This window comes from Manis pentadactyla, chromosome 4 (genome assembly GCF_030020395.1).
Source record: "Manis pentadactyla isolate mManPen7 chromosome 4, mManPen7.hap1, whole genome shotgun sequence".
NCBI lineage: Eukaryota > Metazoa > Chordata > Mammalia > Pholidota > Manidae > Manis > Manis pentadactyla.
Window position 1 is genome coordinate 37,078,682 of NC_080022.1, and position 24,291 is coordinate 37,102,972.

The window sequence follows — 24,291 nt, forward strand, 5'->3', positions numbered from 1 at the left end:
AAAGATCAGTTTCCTGCTTGATCAAGAAAGGCTGAATACTTGCATTTGACTTTCAGAGAGCTCTACAGTCTGTCTGCACCATGGCTCCAGGTGTAATCTCTCAGCTCCCCTCTGGGAATCCTAGAACCTTGTGGACTGCAGGAAATACTCCAGTGGCAAGCCTTGTTGGTACATGTAAGGGAGGGGAGAAGGCAGGCTGCCTGCTGCTTTGTAGCCATTCTTCCATCTGCCTGCAATGCCTCCTTTCTCATCTTTGTTGATATAAATCTAGTCTTTCAAGGTCTAGCTCTAAAGCCATGCTTCATTAAGACTCTTGGCCCAAACCTCAGGCCATGTGATCCATATTAGATGATAGCGGAGATCTCCATGAATAAGGATTCTGCACCTTTACACCTTGACAATCCTCTAACTGTCTGGGGCCATCCCAGGATCTCTCTCCTCTTTCTCTCTGAGAAGTAAGAACTCAGATGGTCCTAAGCACTGCAGATTCTAAGAACAAATATCAGTTGGACATATGAGTGTGTTGTGAAGTTTCAAGACCTGCAGGTAAGTAGCATCCATCTGGAAAGGTAATGGTTTTTTGAGCAACTAGGACACATTTATGGCTGGTGAGTAGAGGAGGAGGCACTCCGTTATACACATCATATTTATGTATACCAAATAATACACAAGACTTTCAGAGTGGATTGAAAACAAAACCTTAATAGATGCTGCATATAAACACAAGGGCATAAAAAGTAACATAATAGGATATAAAGACATCCTATTAAAAATACTAAGCAAAAGAAAGCAGGGCTTATTATATTAGTATGAGATAAAATAAGTTTTAAGACTAGAAGTATTATTAGAGAAGAGCCAAGTTCACCATGATAACATGGTATATCAGGAATCTATAACAATTCAAAATGGGTTTTGCAGTAGGCAGATTTATGATCCCCCCCCAGTTATCTATGTCCTAAGTACCAAATCCTATGCACAAGGAATACATAGTGGTGTGCTGTTCTTTGGTAAACTCTGCCTGGTATGCACCATGCAGGCATGCTCCAGATTTGTTCAGATGTCCTGCTTTGTCTTTCAGAAATTGGTTCCCTTTCACTTTTGCTTTTATTCAAAGGTGAAGCTACTGCATAACAAATGGAGCAAAATATGTTTGCTTTTGTATTAGTTCCAACTCTACACATTATCATGCAGATACATACTCAATAACACAATCCTTGCTACCTACAATTTATGTAGCACGTTTATTCAAATGTTGCAAATAATTTTGAATGATGGCCATCCATATGTCCATGGCAGAAGCAGCCATAACCTGGGTCTGTGTCTCAGACAATGGAATGTCTCCCACAGGACTCAGGCAGTGCAAAGCCCTGGACTAACTTGTGTACAGTGGACCACTTGGTTAGATTTTTTTAAAAATTGGCTTTAAGATCTGAACTTGAAAGCCAGGTCATTGTGAAGCAGAAAATTTTTGTGTTAGGTGAGTTTGCTAAGGTCGGACACTGCTTCCTAGTAAAAGTTGAAAGTCCTAGAAGAGGAGACTTAGGACAGCATGTCAGTGGATTTCATGGTTATTGGTGAGCACGCATTTTCCTTTGGTCATTGACTTGTCTGTCTGGACAGTGCCCAGGTGGCTGAAGGTGCACTTCATGATGCTGTCCAGGACCATCAAGGAGATGTGTTCAAAGATCTCCAGATGTGGGTCCTGGGTGATGAGTTCCTCCCATTTGTCCTGGAGTGGGAGATAAAGATCATAATTATGCATATATCCATCTATTCCTAATTTCTAAGTTTTTTGTTGTCTTTTGGTTCAGGATATGCTCTTTCAAGTCATGCAGATTTGAGTTTGAACCCAGCTCTGCCTTTAATCTTCTTTGTGACCTTAAACAAACAGCTTAATCTTTAAATCCCAGTGTCCTTGCCAGTAAAATGGGATAATAATACCAAAGTTGTAAGACTGTAGTAGTATGACAGGATAACATAAACTTGACACTTGTAAATGCTTAATAAGGTATTTGCTAGCACTGTAACTGCATATACTGCTCTGATTTAAAATTTTAAACTAGAATAGGAGGTGGCCATGGTGACAAGTATAAGGAATGATAGCAGTATGATCCACTGGAAAGTATGGGGCCAGTCGAAACTGGCTTAATTTAAGTTTTGTCATGTAATGAAAGGTGACTTATTTGGGAGACCTCATGTCTCTGAGCGCCTGTTTCATAAGTCTTTGTGGTAAGAGCTGAGATCCTATAGATGGGCTTGGGTCACCTGGTGCCTGGCATCCCATGGGTGACCAATAGAGATCACTATAGTTGTTTTCTCAGTGTTTGCACCCTGTAAGTTGTGCCAAATCACATGAAAGCTCTCTCCATCAGGGATTCACTGGACCCTGTGTACAGGTCACAGAGGTCAGTCTTCTGAAATCACAAGATCTTTCCTTCCCTGGGAGTGAAGGAGTTTTGGTTGCTTCTCTGGGCCACCTGAGACACTTATAGTTTGTAAATGCACCTAGGTTTTAAGTTCTCACAGGCCCCTTGTTGAGAACCTCTGAAACAGGAAAGGTTTGGAAGTTGAAATACGTGGTCTTGTGAAAGCCACTGAACTGTTCCTCTGCCTCAGCTGAAGCTAAAGCTCCCATTCCATCCTGATCACAGGGCTGTCTTCTGACCCCCCATATCTATAAATCCTGCCCATTCTCCAAGCCCTAGTTCCAGTCACTTTCCTTAGGAAGTCCTTCTGATTGCTCCTGGCTTGGGACTCTCCTCATATTGGCATTCCTGCTCCTGTTGCCTGAGCCACAGGACATCATGCTTTGCTTTTCTGCCTTGTTTTCTACAAATGTGGTGAATATACTGGTTTCAGTAACTCATTCATTCAAGTCACTCACTGAGCACCTACCCTGAGTCCACCTCTGTGATAGAAGCTGGGTATCTAAACATAGCTAAGACAGGGCCCCTGCCTTCATGGTGCTTGTGGCCCAAAGTTACATAATCCCATGCAAATGGCTCTGAACATAGTTCCCAGGGACTTCAGAGTCTCCTGCACCATATTGCTTTGTAGGCCTGGTAGGAATGCTCTCCCCTTCTCTTACCAGCAACACCTGTACATCCTCAGACGTCATGATGATGAAAATGTTTGTGAAGCAAGGTTTCACAACCTGGCAGTGCTGGAGCCACTCAGAACCATTCAGGGTCACCAGCCCTTGACCTTATGAAATAAGAGTGAATATTCATATTGCAGGCTGGGGAAATAAGGACATACTGGGAGAGCAGGCAGCAATCCTCTTTCTCTGCTACTGGACACAAGTCAGAGTGGACAGAGCTCTGAAAGAGCAAATAAGCATGTGTAGACCTAATACTTTGGGAATTAAGGCCAAACCAGAAAATTAGTTTGTACAATGGAATTTGAAAAGAAATTCCATCCCATCTTGTCTGGTGATCAGATTTATCACCCTCTAGATGAGTAGAATTCAAATTTAGGGTGAATAAGAATTACCCGAGGTACTTACTAAAGGCAGATTCCTGTTCCCAACCCCTCAGAATCACTAATTCCTAGGATTGGGGGTAGAAGCAAAGAATCAAGTTTTAACAAGGATCCTGGCTAGTTGTGGTCCACACCTTTAGAAATACTGCCTGAGATTGACAGAAAGTCCTAGACTGAAGCAGAGGCGCTGCTCTCTTTCCACTGCCTTCAGGGTTCTCTTCAGGCTGGGGATCAATGGTAAAGGGCTAAGGGGGCTTTTCTTTCTCATCCCTGCTGGACAAGTGGGTCCAAGATCTCAACTGAACTAAAAGAGCTTAGTTTAGGAGAGATTGGGTTCTTTCAAATGGATACTCACAAGCAGGATCTTCCAAGGAAAGTGGGGTTGTGGAAAACTGAAAGTGAAATTTGTGGTGGGTGCTTTTTGAAAATCCAGAGAGAGGGAGGGGGAGAGTAGGTGCCAGTGCACATCTGATCCAGGGATCTGGGGTGGTACCTAGGTTCTGGAGCCTGTGGTGTGAGCTGACTCAGTTGCAAAGGCATGCAGTCCAAGAAAGGGAGAAGAGGCAGGGTGGGGAAAGTGGACAGAGAAAACTTAAGCAACTGTCACAAGGGCAGCCTCTTCCAGGGCACCATTCCCCATGAGGTCCATGTCAACAGGCTGAGGGAGCCTCCTTCTTTTTCCAGGATCTTCAAGTGAGGACTGCATGGGGGTAGCAACATCAGTTAGTATGAGGAGGGAGGAAATTGACAGAGAATACACCCCCAGCCACCTCCTGTATTTCCACATCTACTCCTAGTTGCCCTAACAATAAAGAGCCATTCCCAAATAAACTGAATAAGAGGAGAAGCCATGCAGGACAATGCAAAATTCAGCTTGGGCTTCTGAAGCAAGTAGCAGGGAGGTCTCCTCTCCTTGGCTTAAGATGGGAATGGATCAGAAGATTCACATACCAACGAAGGATTCAATGAGCTTGTGTGGCCAAAAGTGGTTTGGGGATCTGTAAAGCAGAACAAAGGAGACAACAATACAGCATTAAGTAAAAGTCACCAGATAAAATGAGAGAGAACTTCTGTATGTCTTTCTGTGCCTCAGAGACAAGACAACAGGCAGAGGGCAAGGAGGTTGGAGATTAGTCCTCTGTGCCTGGAGTCCCAGGGAAATCCATGGAAGCCACAACTTTAGAATGAGGGAACTCACTTACCCTTTGTTTAACCACAGTACTTGGAGCTACAAGATTACTGGGAATAACAGTAGGAAACAGAGTATGATTCCCTTTGTGGAAATCTGAAGTGATCCCAGAAAATAAAAGTTGAAAGAACAAAATTTGGGATGTGTGTGTGTGTGTGTGTGTGTGTGTGTGTGTGTGTGTGTGTGTGTGTGTGTGGTGGGGCTCTGTAGTGACATTTTTAGGCTCCAGTTCCTTTTTCAATAAGTATGTAAAACTAGATCAGGAAACAAGCTTTTCGATGTTCTGTAGATTTTTACCTTTGTTGAGTTTGAGAAAGATGGAGCGAAATGAATCAGAAGGAAAGGTTAAGAGATGTGCCCTTGGTTTTGTAGATCTGGGAAAACAAGAACCAGTGTCCCTCATTCATTCCATCAAAGTCTTTATGTAGGATAAATATAGAATAGTGAAAACTCGGGAGGAAACATGAGTATCTAGGAAAGGAGGGCTATTGGCATAAGATACACTTCCTACAAAAGCCCAGGGGAAATGAATTTGTAATACCCTGGGGTTCAGGATCATACAGTTGGAGAGTAAGAAGAGATCTTAAGGGCATTCATTCTTCCATTCTCCTGTGAACTCTCTGTCTCCCTCCCTTTGTGTGTGTGTGTGTGCATATAAATACATATACAGCAATACAAATCCACTGCCTCTGGACAGCTCCCTTTGTTGATCTCACAGGCACTTCAACCTCAGCATATCCAAACCGAATCTATCCCCTCCCTATCAGATAGCCCCCCTTTCACTTAAAAGCATAACTATATTCTCTACTTTTCCTACCAAAAATTTGGGCCTCTTCTTTACTTCTCCCTCGTCTCTAATATGCACTTGTTGAGAGCTAGTTCTGGCACTTCTGCACATCTTCTAAATAAAGGGGGTTGACAGCTTTATTCAAGGATGTTTGCAAAACTGCATTGACAGAGAGCATAGACGCTTATATTCTAGGCTAAAAAAGCAAGAATCTTCCTCTTCTTCTTAGAGACATTGTAGGAGGATAATGTCTAGAAGTGATGTCGATGAAAATGATGGAGTAGGAACTATCCAGGGCTATCCCACACCAAAGCAACAAAAATTTCGGCAAAAATGGTCATAATACATTTTGTCAGAACTCTGGAAGATAGGCAATTGTTTAGAGCACAAAACGAGAATGGCCACTGAAACAGGCTAAGAAGACTTTGAGGCATTTTAACTTAGCCTTGCTCCACACTCTTTTCCGGTGCTATGGCAATCTGGAATATAGTAGCTGGCATTTTCGGTGGGTACTAGGTCCTGGAAAAAACAGAGTGGGCCTTGTTCTCAAGGACTTAAGTTTGTCTGCTTTGACCTCTACGTGGGTGCTCTGAAGGACTGGGGCCTGCCTATGTTTTGCTTAACCTGGAACTCTCTCAGGGCAGAAAACATGGGTAGACAAAAGAACTAGCACTGCTTCCTGGGGCAGAAAAGAACATTTGAGACAGGAGTAGACATCACAAAATCTTGGGTTGACAATTTTGGGGGAAATTGCGGCTTTGAAAAGGTCTCATGTATAATAGGGAACCTACAATGCCCAGGGCAGGATGCCTGACAGAGAGGACCTGGGAGACCTGAGAAAGACCATAAGCATTCAACTTTGACTAGTCCTTATGCCAAATGCAAGGTTGTAAATGGCCTAACACTAAAGGTGTGCTTAATACAAAGCTAACCTGCAAAGACTTGGAGAGTATTTTCCCTTTTTTTCTTTTACTTTCTCTTCTTCATTTTCTCATGTAAAACTTAAAATGTCCAATTTTATTTGTTTAGTTTTTATATTTTTTATTGGAAGAAAGTTTATAAATAATATTGTATTGGTTTCAGATGTACAACATAGTGACTCAATAATCATGTACATTATTAGATGCTTGCCATTAGTAAGTGTAGTTCCCCGTTACCATACCAAGACATTATGATACTGTTGGTTATATTCTCTATATTGTACTTCCATTCCTATGCCTAGCTTATTCTACAATTTCCAGTTTCACCTTCACCTGTTTCACTCCCCTTATCCCCCTCCCTATGATAACCAACAGTCTGTTGCCAATATTTATGGCTCTATTTCTTTTCTGCTTGTTTTGCTTTTTGGATTCTTCACATAAGTAAAATCATATGGTATTTGTCTTTCTCCACCTGGCTTATTTCACTTAGCATGATACCCTCTAGGTCCATCCATGTTATTGCAGATGGCAAGAGGTCCTTCTTTTTTATGGCTGAGTAATATTCCATTGTGTATACATACCACATCTTTATCCATTCATTTAAAGTGGGCATTTGGGTTGCTTCCATATCTTGGCTGTTGTAAATAAAGCTGTAATGAACATAGGTGTGCATATGTTTTTGAATTAGTGGTTTTGTTTTCTTTGGGTAAATTCCCAGAAGTGGAATGGCTGGGTTGTATGGTAGTTCTATTTTTAATTTTTTGAGGAACCTTCACATTATTTTCCACAGTGGCTGGACCAATTTACATTCCCACCAATAGTGTGGGAGGATTCCCTTTTCTTCACATCTTTGCCAACATTTGTTATTTCTTGTCTTTTGGATAGTAGCCATTCTGACTGGAGTAAAGTGGTATCACCAATCATTGTGATTTTGATTTGCATTTCCCTGATAAACCCATAAACCTACCATACATGTGTGGGTTTATTTCTGGGCTCTCTATTCTGTTCCTGTTGATCTATGGGTCTGTTCTTATGCCAGTGCCATACTGTTTTAATCACTGTAGCTTTGTAGTAGAGCCTGAAATCAGGGAGCATGATACCCCCAGCTTTGCTCTTCTTAAAATTGCTTTGGATATTTGGGGTCTTTTGTGGTTCCATGTGAACTGTAGGATTATTTGCTCTACTTCATTGAAAAAGGCAATTGGCATATTGATAGGGATTGCATTGAATGTGTAAATTGCTTTGGGGAGGATGGCCATCTTGACAATATTAATTATTCCTATCAATGAGCATGGGATAGATTTCCATTTATTTGTGTCTTCTTCAGTTGTGTATCTACTAGAAGTTTTTGGTTTGTGGTTACCAGGGGGTTCTTATAGGACATCCTATGAACACAACACTATAATACACTGATACTTAAGTTCAAACACACTCTAACAGAACTATATCTCTCACTCCCCTTCCTCCATGTTTATGTGTATAATACCTTCTTTTACACCTTTTTATTAAATTATTCCTTTTATTTTCCTCTTAAAGAAGTCCCTTTAATGTTTCTTTTAAGGTTGGTTTAGTAGTGGTGAACTCTTTTAACTTATGTTTATCTGTGAAGCTCTTTATCTCTCCTACAATTCTGAATGATAACCTTGTTGGTGGCAGAGAGACTCACTCTTCAGCAACCATTCTCCACTCCTATAGAAACAGAAACTTTAGCTGAGCACATGATTGCTAGTGAAAGACCACATTTCCAGTTTCTGTCTCAGCTGAAGGAGGGATTAGGTTTTTGTGACTAGGTTCTGGGTGGAGCTGTGAGCAGAAATGATGTGTACAACTGCCAGATAATACCTTCTAAAGGAAAGGTGCATGCCTTCCTATTCCCTTTTATCTCCTCTCACTTGCTTGAAGGGAGATGTGGTGGCAGGAGCTAGCAGCTATCTTAGATCATTAATTGAAAGCCATGTGTTGAAGATGGAGAACAAGATAGAAGGAGACTGGATGCCAGATAACCTTGTAGAGCAAACTACCCTCCCAGCTGTGGACCACTTACTTCCTCAAGATTTTAATGTGAGAGGGAAAGAAAATTTTATCTTTTTCATCTCCTCTGTTTGGGCATCTGTTTGTTATAGTAAGCTGCTATGGATGGGCCAGTGCTTTCTTTTCCATTTCCTATCCAACCAGGTAGTCAAGACCAGTTTACTTTTACTTGGCAGGGACAAAACTCCTACTGTCTGTTTCAGGGCAATTTAAGTTGTCCAGCTATTTGCCATAATTTTCCTGCTAGGAGGCACATTAGAAAAAGTAGGGGTGGCTTCCATTACCATTTTTCAGGCCTCAACTTATATGTCACCTTCTTAAAGAGATTTCTAGACAACCCAATCTAATTCCTCTTGCTTACTGTCTAGTTCATCCCACTCATTTCCTGCATGGCACTTAGTATAATTTGTAATTATCTGTTTGTTTTCCATTTTTCATCTTAGAATATAAGCTCCATGAGGGCAGGGACCACGTTATTAATTCACTAGAGTCCTAATGCTTATCACAATATCTGACATACAGTAGGCACTTAAACATCAAATAAGTGAAATGTGCAAAAAATTAAGAAATTCCTGTTCAGGCTTCATGAGAGTTGTTAGCACCAGGAAAATATATAGAATATCTTGATAATATTTCAAATGAAAGCTTTCTTATCCATGAGTCAAAACCCAGAACCTAAAAAAAAAGTATACATATCTTCATGAAAATCTAGAAGTTGCATATGGTAACAGACACTATAAATACAGTTTTTAAAAAGTAAAAGGGTGGGAAAAACTACAAAAAAGTTAACATTAAGGATTATTACCCACAATATGTAAAGAACTCATATGAATCAATAAGAAAAATACAGACAATTCCATAGGAAAATAAAAGTAGATGATATACAAATCACAGAGAACAAAATAAAGGTAAACACAAATGGCCAATAAGCATGTTTTAAAACTAAAAATAGCTTAAATATCCAATAATAGAAAAACAGTTAAATAAATTGCAGTATATCTATACTGTAGAATATCAAGAAGCCATGATTAAGAATAAGATATATTTTTATTAAGTGAAAAAAACATATGTATGGACATGATCCCATGTATAGTAACATATACATACAGCTGCATGTGAAATACAGTACATATAAAATGTACAGGAAAAAGTCTGAGAGAATGCACACCAAACTATTCTGTTTTTAGGAAAAGCAGTAATATTCATCAGGGAAGGGAGGTGTAGGGTATGTGAAATGGAATTTTTAATTTTTACTCTAGATGCTTTTCTAATGTTGGAAATCTTTTACTGGGAGCAGTAATATCTTGAATACATTCACTTACTACTCCTGAAAATTATTTTTAAAAACAACAGAAAATATATGGAAGCTGCCTAGCAAAAATTCTTGGTATATAGCATTAATAGTAGGCAGAATCAAACAGGAAAGATCTGAAAACCTCCCAAGTTAAACAGAAAAGGATTTTGGATAATGTGCAGTTCCATAGAGACCCTCTACCCCACCTATCTCTGACCCTCCCACCATACTTTGAATTTCTTCCCATTTTCTTGGATGATTAACTGTAATTTAACTTTAAAACAAAATACATATAAGCACTGTACCCTAGGCTCTAACATTAGGGTAGTTTCTTCAGGTGCAAGTGGACCCCATTCTTGGGTTTGAGGACAATCTGGGGCAAGAAGACAAGAGGTCTGGTGGGGTCTGGAGTCACCTTGAAGTGGAGCAGAATCAAGGCAATGGCCACCTTTAACTCAGCCATGGCGAAATGCTGCCCGATGCAGTTCCTGCAGACACCAGGGGACGAAAAGAGACACTTGAAGAAATGGCAGTTGTTTCTGACTCTTTAAATAAGATAGTAGCATAACAAGTCTGATGTTCACAATAAAGCAACATTTTCACACCAAATGCCATAGGAACTTTTGGACTGCAGACTTACATTGTCGCCTGTAAGAATGTGAACTGGGAGGCTGCGACATGATGCCCTCCCTAAACAAGGTGCACTTGGACTTGCTCATAGAATTATTTCTCCTGTGAGGATCTAATGTAAAACATGGTGACTAGAGTTGATAACACTGTATTGCACAATTGAAATTTGCTAGGAGAGTAGAACTTAAATGTTTTCACACACATACGCAAATAAATAGGTGAAGAATGTGTTAATTAACTAGATGGGGAGGAATCCTTTCACAATGAATAAGTTATATCAAATCATCATGATGCACAGCTTCAAGATCTTATGATTTCATATGTCAACTTCAATAAATCCAAAATTTAAAAAAAGAACATTTCTCCTGCATTGAGGGCGGGCTACATTAAGTGTATGAGCAACAGCTTGCCTCATGGGATAGCCTCCTGAGGCACGGCTGTACAGAATGGGACAGAGAAGGACCCTGTCCTTTGTCAAACTAACGGACCCTTTCAGGAGCTCAAATAGGCACCAAAATCTACCTTGCAGTCTGGTGAGATGATGGGGTTCCACGGAGTAATTTATAAGACTGAGGGGCTAAAGAGAGAAAGTCATTCCTAAGGAAACATTTTTTTGTGTATTTTCAACATCTTCAAATTGTCCTCACCTTGGTCCAGCTGAAAATGGTAAGAAGGAGTGGGGGTGTCTCTGATCAGAATTCTCCTGAGAGAATCTCAGGGGGTCAAAGACCTGAAACAACAGGGCAACCCACCACCATCCCCAACACATAATTAACACATTTCTTAGCCACTCCTTAGCACTGTTTAACAGAAAGATACTGTGAGCCACATATATAATTTCAAACATTCTGGTAGCCACATTTTTTTAAAGTTGCAATTGATTTTAATGATAGAATTAAAAATATTATCATTCCAACATACTCAATATAAATAATTATTAAGGAAGTTTTTCACAGTTTTTGTACTAGTCTTCAAAATCAAGTGTATATTTTACATTTCCAGTATATCTCATTTCCAACCAGCCACATTTCCAGTGTTTAATATCCACACATGTGGCTAATGGCTACCACACTCCAGACCTGCAGACCTTGTCTAGCCTCCCAGTTGACCAGCATGCTACCCAGACTAAGTAGGATGAAAGCAGAAATACTAGAGCCAGTGGTATTATTTTCCCTTTGGAGGTAAGAATGCACCCTCTTAGAAGCCAAGCCAAAATGATTATGATCACTTGTTTCTGAGACGTGTAGTCCAACTTCCATCATACACAACGGATCTTAAATCCTAGGAGTTTTGTTAAAGGAAGTGTCTGTACATGTTGTGAGTGTTTCGAGTTTCAAGAACATCGAATCAAGGAACTCGGGGCAGCCATACATCTTCTTTTTGCCTCTCCAGTTCCTCTCTCCTTCCTTTCCCACCCTGCCCTGAGCTTCAAGAAGCTGACCCACATGGTTTCCTATTGAGTTTGGTCAGTAAAAGACATTGATAGGTGATCTGGAGGGTGGGAAGAGAACGCTTTCAGGCTACTTATTCCCTGAGACCCACCCCACCAGGCCGCCTCCGGTTGGCTGTGTGGTCTACAACCGTCTCAAGGCCTTTCTCAGAAGCCATCTCTCTCTAGGTTTGCAGCCCTCTCTCCGTCTCCCATCACGCCTGGAAGTGGTAAGCACTTCAGCAGTTATTTGGTCCATTTGACTTTTCCTAAACCCTTTCCATATCTTTGTGAATAGTTCCTTATGAAACACTCCTCAAATTGTCCAACCTGAGTGTGTCACTGATTTCCTGCCAGAATCCTAATAGTTACACCCAGCAAAAGAGAGTTGGAGTTGCAGACTACATTGACAGTCTACACCCTTGTCAATATCTAAGTAAAAGCTTGGTATAGCTCGTTAAGTAAATGATGAAGTACAGACGTGGCAATTTACAGCAGATTGTGTGGCATTACTCAGGAAAAATAAAGTAGAAATAGGGGTAGAGGACAGTTTTCCTGTAGGGAAAAGTTTTACGTTTTTGGTTTTTATGCTTCTTTTTTGTTTGCATTGTGTCATTTGCCAGTTTCATGCATAACTAACAAAAAGTGAACTGAACAATGTGAGTTCTTTCAAGTATTTACCGTAAGACAGTCATACCTTTGGGTTTTCCCAGATGGCAGGGCTGTGGTGAAGACCCCAAATACTGAGAACTACGGTTATTCCTGAGAAAGGAAGGAAATAAAAGAGATTGCAGGAGGAAGAGCTAGTAGTGGGCTACTGTTATACTGCTTCTCAGTCAGACTTTTCTTGAATGGAAAGAGCTACCTCCTGGCAGAGGTCCAGGTGCTGTAGGTGATACCAGCAGTGAAGGACCCACGGGAAGCTGAAGCACCTTAGTCTTCAAAGGAAAGACTTATTTAATGCATGATTCTGTCTTAAGGACTTACTAGTATCATGTCAAAATGATAACCCGTGTTCATGTTTTCTGCTCCCTCTGGAAGTAACTTCTCTATCTGTTAGTGGACTACAAAGCACCCACTGGAGATAGTCTGGGTGCATAAGAAGTCCACCATGCAGATCCAATAACAAGTTTGTGTTGGTGTGGCTCATATGCAGAAGGTGTGGGAATTTTGGCTAATATCCATGTGTTTTGAGGATTTTAAAAAAAGACACAGAAGTGAGAATTTGAGAATTAAATGATTACCAGGAATAATTCTGGTAAATCAATTCTGGATGTGTCAGTACAGTCACAGTAAGTGACAACTGTTGGTGTTTGCTCCAAGCAATCCTGTCGGCTTGTTTCCAAAGGCAAAAATTAACAGGACACTGAAGCAGACAAATGAAAGACTTCTCACACGACCCCTTGGCTTCCCACCCGACCTGCTCAGAAACCCAGTTGTCCTGAGTAGTACTGAGCTCTGGGTGTGGGACCTTCATGTGAGTTCTAGCTCTGTTCACTTGCACACTGGGGACCCCCACTGGGTTTTTGGCTACACCAAAAGTTTTATTTGAAAGTGCTTCATAAACTGCAAAGCACAGTGTTAAGTGTCTGCTAAGATCATTTTCCAAGGGAAAACAATGAGTAATTTGTTTGAAGACTCTATGTAAACTAGTAAGTGCTGCACACTTACAAGAGTGATAGTATCATGATGAGGAAGCCGAAGATGCCCTTCGGGTCTTCCCCATCAAGTCTCACCTGGATCTCAAACTCAGCCAAACCTGTCTTAGAAACACTGTCCTGTGATGGAAGAAACCCTGGGTTGGGATTCTGGTGGCATAGGTTGTGAGCTTCACTGCAAATGGCTACATGCCCTTGGGAAAAACCCCACATCTGATCAAAACTTTACCCACTGAGCTCTTAATAGGTCCCCAGCCTGAAGCTAATTGTCCTTCAGATTGTCTTTTGAGTCCTCCAAGAGTTGAGAAACCCTCTGGTCTTTTCACTGTGTCCCCAGGATCCCATGGTCTCTAGGAACTGCGTAGGAAAAGAATGCAAAGACCTGCAGGCAAAGATCGTCCATCTGGGAAGGTAATGGGCTTGCTGAGTTCTCTGGAAATGGATGGGATTGGAGGGGCCAATCGGAGCGACTCCTTGATGCACATTGTGGTGTATGCCATCTCGCCCAGCTGGTCCCTGTGAGTGCAAGGGAGGGAGGGAAGGGAACTCAGATAACATATCCAGTTTGTAAATATTGATGTTTTTTCCTATATGATATTTGTTCCTGGTAAATATCATCTTCAGGTTAAAGCTATTTTGCCAAATGGTCTATGCAACACAATGTTGATAGTGGGACTCTCTCCACCTCAGGATCAGCTGTGGTCCCAGAGGGAGAGAAATCAAACAGGTGCTGCATATCCTCATTATGAAGTGAGGTGCTAAAGTACTGGTAAAGGATTTGCTAAGGAGATTTCTGAAAACCAGTTTTGTAACCCTTAGCTCATCACATAAACAATGTACTAGAATGTATAAGGAATGGCTAAGGACTGCAGAGAGGAAGCTTAAGAGTTTTGAGAGGAAAAAAAGTCCTTTAAAGAGAATTGTCAGAATGTAGGAGTGCCGTGGAGAAGAGATGAGGATGCTTCCCCCGCCAGGTTACACATAGCAGGGCTTCAACAGCATAGCTTGCATGATCTGACATGTGCTCCCTGGAGTTTGGGAAGCACAGGACTCACAGGAAAGGCTGTGACTCAGAACAGGCAGAGAAGCAGGGGAGAGCAACAGGGACGAGGCAAGAAGGCTCCAGGGTATCCCATGGGCCAGGGAACCAGCAAGAGGGGGGCTTGGAACCAGCTTGAAAGGAGCTCAAGTTAAGGACAAGAACTCCCTACCCCATCAATCACCACTGCAAAGCTCCAGTGAGGGAATCTCCAAGAAAGCCATAGATGCACCCACTGAGAGTAAAAGGAAGTCATGAATATCCTTCAAGCTCAGAGGACAAAATCACAGCACCAGCCCCTTTCTCCTATTCTTCTCTCCCTCCTGGGACCATTTCTGGGAGGGTCAGAAACAACAGCTACTCATGGGAGAGGAGCTGGTCAGTAAGAAGCAGCCAGCCAGCCCTTCGCCCACCACTAGCTCCAGACCCAGAGTACTGGGCTGGGATGGACAGAGATGCTAACGTGGACGAGAACCTGAAGTTTTTATTATTACACTGGGCCAGACGGCTACCGAAATGAGACTGCTCTTGTGATTTAAATGGATGGAACTCTGAGATTCACTCAAGATTTTTCCCTGGAGATGACAATACCTTGCTCCACACAGCAAGTGTGAAGTGTCGGTGTGAGCAAAATAAAGTTTTTTATTTGCATCCTAGCTAGTCAGACTGGTTCAACAAAATGACTGCATTTACTCAGTCTCTTGCCTTACTGTATTTGTTTGCTTTCCTGATTACTAATTTTGAATACAGGCTTTGGCCATTTGGTAATGTGAAATTTTAATTTTGAACTCTTTCTTCCTTGAGCCCCGAATAACAAGAGTGATTCTGCTTTGCCTGGCACTTTGCATATTAAAGAAAAACATGCTGTCCACCTCAGTCCTGGTGCAAAAATAAGAGAGTAATTTGAACCCAATGTAGAAAAAGGCTGACAAGGAGTCAAATGGAGATGCTGAACAACTTCCCAGCTTTTCCATAAACTGCTCTTTGCAGTGTTGTTTTATTATCTTTTTGAAAGAATTATAAACTCTCAGAATGTTATGTACAAATTTCATCAACTGTAACTATAAGGCCAAATTGTAGAATAAAAACATATTTCATTTATATGATATTATTACCATTTCTCTCATTAAGATAAATGGTAGTTAACAGGTCCACTGGATTTTGTTTCTCATCTGGCAAAGATTTCTTTATTTTTTTCACATTTCACGTAAGCCAAACAAGAATGAGAAAGGCCAATATTTGAGTTGTATTTATATCTACCCTAATCAAGGTTAAAATATCTAATTAATGTTGGAAGGTGGTATACAGTATTTCCAAATTCAATGAGTGAATAAAAAATGACCAATCGACACTGCATTTTGTGCTATACAGATTAGACATTTAATTTATGGTAGGAAATGACTATTATTTCCTTATAAAAAGTGAGGCCTCTACTATACTTATATAAATTCAAATTTTCCTTTACAAATGTTCTAATTGAGCTGATCTCCACATTTGAAATACACATTTTCCTCCTAGTCATGGGCTGGGTTGCTCTTAGCATTCCTATTGCCCCTTTGACCAGCAAAACACGTATGTGAAATATCTAGATAGCAAGTAGAGTATGGTTTATATCAAGGACATGTGTTCTCTTTGCCAACAACATGTTGGAGGGACAAATCCATAACCTGGGCCTCATTAACAGCAAATATGCTCAAAATCTAGCAAAATGGAGTTGAGGTTTCCCACCTGGCTAACTCTTACCCTCCTATAATAAGCAGCCTAAGGGTCAGATCTCCCAGGAAGTCTCCTTGATCTCCTCATGCCAGTTCGAGTGCCTGTCTTCTAGTCCCAGTGGCAACCAGCACTTACCTCTCTTGCCCCCTTAACCATGCTATACTGCAAATATCTGTATTGCCTGTCCCTTACAGTGAAGTGTGAGCTTGTTGAGGGCAGGACCCATACCAAATCTAGCATGTGTTTTAAATGCCTCAGTACTTATAATGGCCTCAGTCCATGTTTGCTAAACTCAACTACAGTGTGTATCATTTAGTGCTATGTTCAGAGTTCAGAGCCAATCCTGAGGTGCAGACAAAGGGCGGGAGAGAATGTTTGCAATGAGGCTTAAATGGTTCAGATGCTCACTCGGGGATCTCAGGACAGGAGCACTACTTGAGCCCATTCAAGCTCTAAATGCAAGTCTAGGGACCAGGTCCTATTCCCAGTGCACCAGAGCCTGAGTGAAAGAAAGAAATAAGACATATCACACACCACTCATTAGAAAAACAATGAAATAGGTAACTTATGCATGTCCTGCAAAAGACAAAGGGACCATTTGGGGCCCTCTAGAAAAAGAGCAGAACAGTAGCCTGCCTCTTTTGCTTCCACATACATATATCTTGAACTGTGGTCACCAAGGTACCAGAGGAAAAGATAAAACAAAACCCCAGGAGAACAGGATGAAATGTTTACAGATGCAGATCTCACCAGGTGATGGAAGACGTGTCCCCTAGGATGCCCCTGATCTCCTCCCGGCATCTCTCCTGATGCTCAGGGTGCAAAGCCAGGTGGTAGAGGAGCCAGGAAATGCCCCCTGCCATGGTGTCATGCCCTGACAACACGAACGTGTTCACCTCGGACTGTAGGTCAGTATTGGAGAAGCTGTTAGAATTTTCAGCCTAGAAAGTACAGTAGAGATATTTATATGTGATGTCAGTTTGTAGCTGTTTGGAGCCCCAATCAAAATAATGGTTTTAGGGAAAAAATTAGAATTTCAAATGAGAATTTCAATTTTAATTCAGTTCAACAAGTATATACTATGAGCCCACAATTTGCCAAGAGCATAAAGGAGAACCAAAGTTATGTGAGGTAAACAGGCCTTGCAAAGGGTTCCTCCAATCATCCTGCCAGATTTATTTGACTTTCCCAGCATCTCCTGATCATCACTTTGCTCACTTATTTTGTGATCCATTTACCTATATTTTCCTGAACTACCGTGTGCCTTTAAGAAAATCACCAAATACTGTCAAATAAGTAAAAACTGTAGTCTCATCTGACTATTCTAGTGACAGAGTTGTGGAATTCTCTCTACCTCAAACTGTATGGAACCAACATATCAATTCAAAAGTACTGTTAAAATTCATCCATCGATTTTGTTTTGTCTCCCTGCCTCCCAACTTATCCACCTACCCACACAATTCACTAGATACATGCAAAGGCTCAGAAATTTGAAATATTTACCTGGACAGAAAGGACAATATCCAGGAAATCCTGGTACTTCCTCTTCTGAGTGTTATCCTGCTGCTTCTTCTTATCCTTGAGGGATTCCCTTCTGTCCTGGATTACCTTTTCTGGAGTAGGAAAATAATTTCCCATTATTAAAGTGACAGTTAAGTCAATCACAGTAAAATGAATGACAGAGCAAGTCACGGCCCACAACAGCTTCAAATCTTGCCTAATTTCTTGAGGTGACAGTGGATATATTATATTGAAATAGATTTAAATTTTGCAGACATTTATTTTCTCATCAAATGACAACCTTTGATCACAGCTCCAAAGACAAACTCAACAGACGAAAAATATAACTTCTATAACTAGGCAGGTAATATAATTAAGATGATTTCCAATTTAGGTGCAAGTGAACAATCATTTTCTTTTTCCTTAGTCAAATATCTCATTTTCATGGAAACGTTATCAAATGAAATGGAGTGAAATGGAAGACTGGCAAAGAAATGCCAGCATATGTGTACCTTAAGGGGCTACAAGAATAAACAAAAATAGGAACAGAATATTTAAAACCATACTCCAGGAAAAATCCCTGGAAATAAGAGAAAATTAAAATGTGCATGTTAAATAGCCCGACTGTGGCTCTGGGAGGAAGGGGGTTCCCCAGTTGGGGCAAGTTCCTTATGAATTTGATAAGACCAAAGGAAGACAAGGCCAAGGGTAGGTTGGGGATTAAAGATATTTTTTATTCTCATGGCTCAGTCTTTCTCCGCCCCAGCAGTTCTCTGCTCGCAACCCCAGCTGTTGGGCTCTCTCTCTCTCTGCATGCTCTGTACCCTCTTGCTGGGCTCCACTTCCAGGCTCTCTCTCTCTGGCCATGGAGCAGGCTCCACTTCCTTCCGCCTCTTCCAGGAGGAACTCTGTGGGCGGGTCCCTTGTGACTGGTGGGCACCTGATCAGTTATGTACCAGGAATGGAGGGGAGGAGAGAATGGCTCCTATTCTCCACCCTTTACCCCAGACCAGCAATCCCACAACAGATTGTGGCTCTGCCATGGTAAACATCACACTGTTGTGTTATATGTGCAAACAGGCCCTTATATGCATATAACTATCAAGGCCAGTTGAAAACTTCCATTTATTTCACACTACCCTATGCCTGGAAAAAACTGGAATAGAATAACCAATCCCAATATATATCCTAGTAAGAGTGTTTGACATTAAAGACACAAAAAATCCTTGAGATGCTAGACAGAAAGAGCAAATGACTTTAAAGGGTAAGAAAACTAGACTAGCATCATACTTCTCAAGAACAGTAAAGAAATCAAGTCAAGGTTAGAGCATTTTTAAGAAACTCAAGTAAACAAAGTGTGAGAAAAGTAGTTTATATTTAGCAAAATTGTCTTTCAAGTATCAAGTCTACCAACAGCAGTTGTAAATTTGCATGAATTCAGAAAATACGGTGCTCATGAGCCCATCCTGAGGAATCGATAGTAGGAGCTGAGGTGGGCATTTCACAGATTTAATTGATATCTCAGTTTAAAATAAAGTTAGGAGGGGGCGGAAGATGGCGGCGTGAGTAGAGCAGTGGAAATCTCCTCCCAAAACAACATATATCTATGAAAATATAACAAAGACAACCCTTCCTAGAATAAAGACCAGAGGACACAGGACAATATCCAGACCACATCCACACCTGAGAGAACCCAGCGCCTCGCGAAGGGGGTAAGATACAAGCCCCGGCCCCGCGGGAGCCGAGCGCCCCTCCCCCCAGCTCCCGGCGGGAGAAGAGCAGGCAGAGCGGGAGGGAGACGGAGCCCAGGGCTGCCGAACACCCAGCCCCAGCCATCCGGGCCAGAGTGCAGGGCCCTCGATACTGGGAAAACAGGGCAGCAAGAACAGTGAGCAGGCACTGGAGGCTGGGCGACAGAGGACATAAGAAAAGCGCGCGACCATTTTTTTTTTTTTGCTTTTTTGCTGCTTTGTTTTGGCGAGCGCTGTTTGGAAGTCTTAAAGGGACAGGGACCCCAATATTAGGGAAACAGGGCAGAAAGACCGGTGAGCAGAGGCCTGAGGCTGGCACCGGAGAATAAAGAAAAACGAACGACCACCTTTTTTTTTTTAATTAAAAATTTTTTTTTTTTTAATTAAAAAAATTTTTTTTCTTGTTTTTTTTTTGTGGTCGTTGTTTTGTTTTGGCGGGTGCTTTTTGGAAGTCTTAAAGGGGCAGGGCGGGCCACTTAATCCAGAGGTAGGGAATCCGGGACCTCTGGGCACCCTAACCACTGGGCTGCAGGGAGCAGGGAGGCCCTTACGGAGATAAATAGCCTCCCAGCAGCTCCTGCTCCAACGCGACTCCACCATTTTGGAGTAGCTGCCCGAGCCAGGCCACGCCCACAGCAACAGCGGAGATTAACTCCACAGCAGCCGGGCAGGAAGCAGAAACCCTGTCTGCGCGCAGCTGCGCAGCACAAGCCACTAGAGGCCGCTGTTCTCCCAGGAGAGGAGGGCCACAAACCAACAAGAAAGGAAGTCCTTCCAGCCGTCACTCGTCCCAGTTCTGCAGACTATTCCTATCACCATGAAAAGGCAAAGCTACAGGCCGACAAAGATCACAGAGACAACACCAGAGAAGGAGACAGACCTAACCAGTCTTCCTGACAAAGAATTCAAAATAAGAATCATAAACATGCTGACAGAGATGCAGAGAAATACGCAAGAAAAATGGGATGAAGTCCGGAAAGAGATCACAGATGCCAGAAAGGAGATCGCAGAAATGAAACAAACTCTGGAAGGGTTTATAACCAGAATGGATAGAATGCAAGAGGCCATTGATGGAATTGAAATCAGAGAACAGGAACGCATGGAAGCTGACATAGAGAGAGACAAAAGGATCTCCAGGAATGAAACAATATTAAGAGAACTGTGTGACCAATCTAAAAGGAGCAATATCCGTATTATAGGGGTCCCAGAAGAAGAAGAGAGAGGCAAAGAGATGGAAAGTATCTTAGAAGAAATAATTGCTGAAAACTTCCCCACACTGGGGGAGGAAGTAATCAAACAGACCACGGAAATACACAGAACCCCCAACAGAAAGGATCCAAGAAGGGCAACACCAAGACACATAATAATTAAAATGGCAAAGATCAAGGACAAGGAAAGAGTGTTAAAGGCAGCTAGAGAGAAAAAGGTCACCTATAAAGGGAAACCCATCAGGCTAACGTCAGATTTCTCAACAGAAACCCTACAGGCCAGAAGAGAATGGCATGATATATTTAATACAATGAAACAGAAGGGCCTTGAACCAAGGATACTGTATCCAGCACGACTATCATTCAAATATGACGGTGGGATTAAACAATTCCCAGACAAACAAAAGCTGAGGGAATTTGCTTTCCACAAACCACCTCTACAGAACATCTTACAGGGACTGCTCTAGATGGGAGCACTCCTAGAAAGAGCACAGCACAAAACACCCAACATATGAAGAATCGAGGAGGAGGAACAAGAAGGGAGAGAAGAAAAGAATCTCCAGACAGTGTATATAACAGCTCAATAAGCGAGCTAAGTTAGGCAGTAAGATACTAAAGAGGCTAACCTTGAACCTTTGGTAACCACGAATTTAAAGCCTGCAATGGCAATAAGTACATATCTTTCAATAGTCACCCTAAATGTTAATGGGTTGAATGCACCAATCAAAAGACACAGAGTAACAGAATGGATAAAAAAGCAAGACCCATCTATATGCTGCTTACAAGAAACTCACCTCAAACCCAAAGACATGTACAGACTAAAAGTCAAGGGATGGAAAAACATATTTCAAGCAAACAACAGTGAGAAGAAAGCAGGGGTTGCAGTACTAATATCAGACAAAATAGACTTCAAAACAAAGAAAGTAACAAGAGATAAAGAAGGACACTACATAATGATAAAGGGCTCAGTCAAACAAGAGGATATAACCATTCTAAATATATATGCACCCAACACAGGAGCACCAGCATATGTGAAACAAATACTAACAGAACTAAAGGGGGATATAGACTGCAATGCATTCATTCTAGGAGACTTCAACACACCACTCACCCCAAAGGATAGATCCACTGGGCAGAAAATAAGTAAGGACACGGAAGCACTGAACAACACAGTAGAGCAGATGGACCTAATAGACATCTATAGAACTCTACATCCAAAAGCAGCGGGATATACATTCTTCTCAAGTGCACATGGAACATTCTCCAGAATAGACCACATACTAGGCCACAAAAAGAGCCTCAGAAAATTCCAAAAGATTGAAATCCTACCAACCAACTTTTCAGACCACAAAGGCATAAAACTAGAAATAAACTGTACAAAGAAAGCAAAGAGGCTCATGAACACATGGAGGCTTAACAACACGCTCCTAAATAATCAATGGATCAATGACCAAATCAAAATGGAGATCCAGCAATATATGGAAACAAATGACAACAACAACACTAAGCCCCAACTTCTGTGGGACACAGCAAAAGCAGTCTTAAGAGGAAAGTATATAGCAATCCAAGCATATTTAAAAAAGGAAGAGCAATCCCAAATAAATGGTCTAATGTCACAATTATCGAAATTGGAAAAAGAAGAACAGATGAGGCCTAAGGTCAGCAGAAGGAGGGACATAATAAAGATCAGAGAAGAAATGAATAAAATTGAGAAGAATAAAACAATAGCAAAAATCAATGAAACCAAGAGCTGGTTCTTCGAGAAAATAAACAAAATAGATAAGCCTCTAGCCAGACTTATTAAGAAGAAAAGAGAGTCAACACAAATCAACAGTATCAGAAACGAGAAAGGAAAAATCACGACGGACCCCACGGAAATGCAAAGAATTATTGGAGAATACTATGAAAACCTATATGCTAACAAGCTGGGAAACCTAGGAGAAATGGACAACTTCCTAGAAAAATATAACCTTCCAAGATTGACCCAGGAAGAAACAGAAAATCTAAACAGACCAATTACCAGCAACGAAATTGAAGAGGTAATCAAAAAACTACCAAAGAACAAAACCCCCGGGCCAGATGGATTTACCTCGGAATTTTATCAGACATACAGGGAAGACATAATACCCATTCTCCTTAAAGTCTTCCAAAAAATAGAGGAGGAGGGGATACTCCCAAACTCATTCTATGAAGCTAACATCACCCTAATACCAAAACCAGGCAAAGACCCCACCAAAAAAGAAAACTACAGACCAATATCCCTGATGAACGTAGATGCAAAAATACTCAACAAAATATTAGCAAACCGAATTCAAAAATACATCAAAAGGATCATATACCATGACCAAGTGGGATTCATTCCAGGGATGCAAGGATGGTACAACATTCGAAAGTCCATCAACATCATCCACCACATCAACAAAAAGAAAGACAAAAACCACATGATCATCTCCATAGATGCTGAAAAAGCATTTGACAAAGTTCAACATCCATTCATGTTAAAAACTCTCAGCAAAATGGGAATAGAGGGCAAGTACCTCAACATAATAAAGGCCATCTATGATAAACCCACAGCCAACATTATATTGAACAGCGAGAAGCTGAAAGCATTTCCTCTGAGATCGGGAACTAGACAGGGATGCCCACTCTCTCCACTGTTATTTAACATAGTACTGGAGGTCCTAGCCACGGCAATCAGACAAAATAAAGAAATACAAGGAATCCAGATTGGTAAAGAAGAAGTTAAACTGTCACTATTTGCAGATGACATGATACTGTACATAAAAAACCCTAAAGACTCCACCCCAAAACTACTAGAACTGATATCGGAATACAGCAAAGTTGCAGGATACAAAATCAACACACAGAAATCTGTGGCTTTCCTATATACTAACAATGAACCAACAGAGAGAGAAATCAGGAAAACAACTCCATTCACAATTGCATCCAAAAAAATAAAATACCTAGGAATAAACCTAACCAAAGAAGTGAAAGACTTATACTCTGAAAACTACAAGTCACTCTTAAGAGAAATTAAAGGGGACACTAACAGATGGAAACTCATCCCATGCTCGTGGCTAGGAAGAATTAATATCGTCAAAATGGCCATCCTGCCCAAAGCAATATACAGATTTGATGCAATCCCTATGAAACTACCAGCAACATTCTTCAATGAACTGGAACAAATAATTCAAAAATTCATATGGAAACACCAAAGACCCCGAATAGCCAAAGCAATCCTGAGAAAGAAGAATAAAGTAGGGGGGATCTCACTCCCCAACTTCAAGCTCTACTATAAAGCCATAGTAATCAAGACAATTTGGTACTGGCACAAGAACAGAGCCACAGACCAATGGAACAGACTAGAGAATCCAGACATTAACCCAGACATATATGGTCAATTAATATTTGATAAAGGAGCCATGGACATACAATGGCGAAATGACAGTCTCTTCAACAGGTGGTGCTGGCAAAACTGGACAGCTACATGTAGGAGAATGAAACTGGACCATTGTCTAACCCCATATACAAAAGTAAACTCAAAATGGATCAAAGACCTGAATGTAAGCCATGAAACCATTAAACTCCTGGAAGAAAACATAGGCGAAAACCTCTTGGACATAAACATGAGTGACCTCTTCTTGAACATATCTCCCCGG

The 24,291-nt window shown here is 41.3% G+C and overlaps 1 protein-coding gene across 2 annotated transcripts in view; it reads right to left on the bottom strand.

Moving 5' to 3' along the window:
* Positions 1-9,435: 9,435 nt before the first annotated feature.
* Positions 9,436-24,291, bottom strand: part of LOC118916294 (cytochrome P450 4X1-like) — a 46,092-nt gene continuing 31,236 nt past the window's right edge. The window contains exons 7-12 of one of the 2 annotated variants that reach the window (XM_036893161.2): positions 17,677-17,786; positions 16,924-17,114; positions 13,801-13,934; positions 12,458-12,522; positions 10,979-11,061; positions 9,436-10,189 (exon numbers count right to left, since the gene is read on the bottom strand). In XM_036893161.2, coding sequence (XP_036749056.2) covers positions 10,021-10,189; positions 10,979-11,061; positions 12,458-12,522; positions 13,801-13,934; positions 16,924-17,114; positions 17,677-17,786 — 752 coding nt within the window. In that variant the 3' untranslated portion in view covers positions 9,436-10,020. The remainder of the gene's footprint in view (positions 10,190-10,978; positions 11,062-12,457; positions 12,523-13,800; positions 13,935-16,923; positions 17,115-17,676; positions 17,787-24,291) is intronic. The other variant, XM_036893162.2, reaches the window with a different exon arrangement.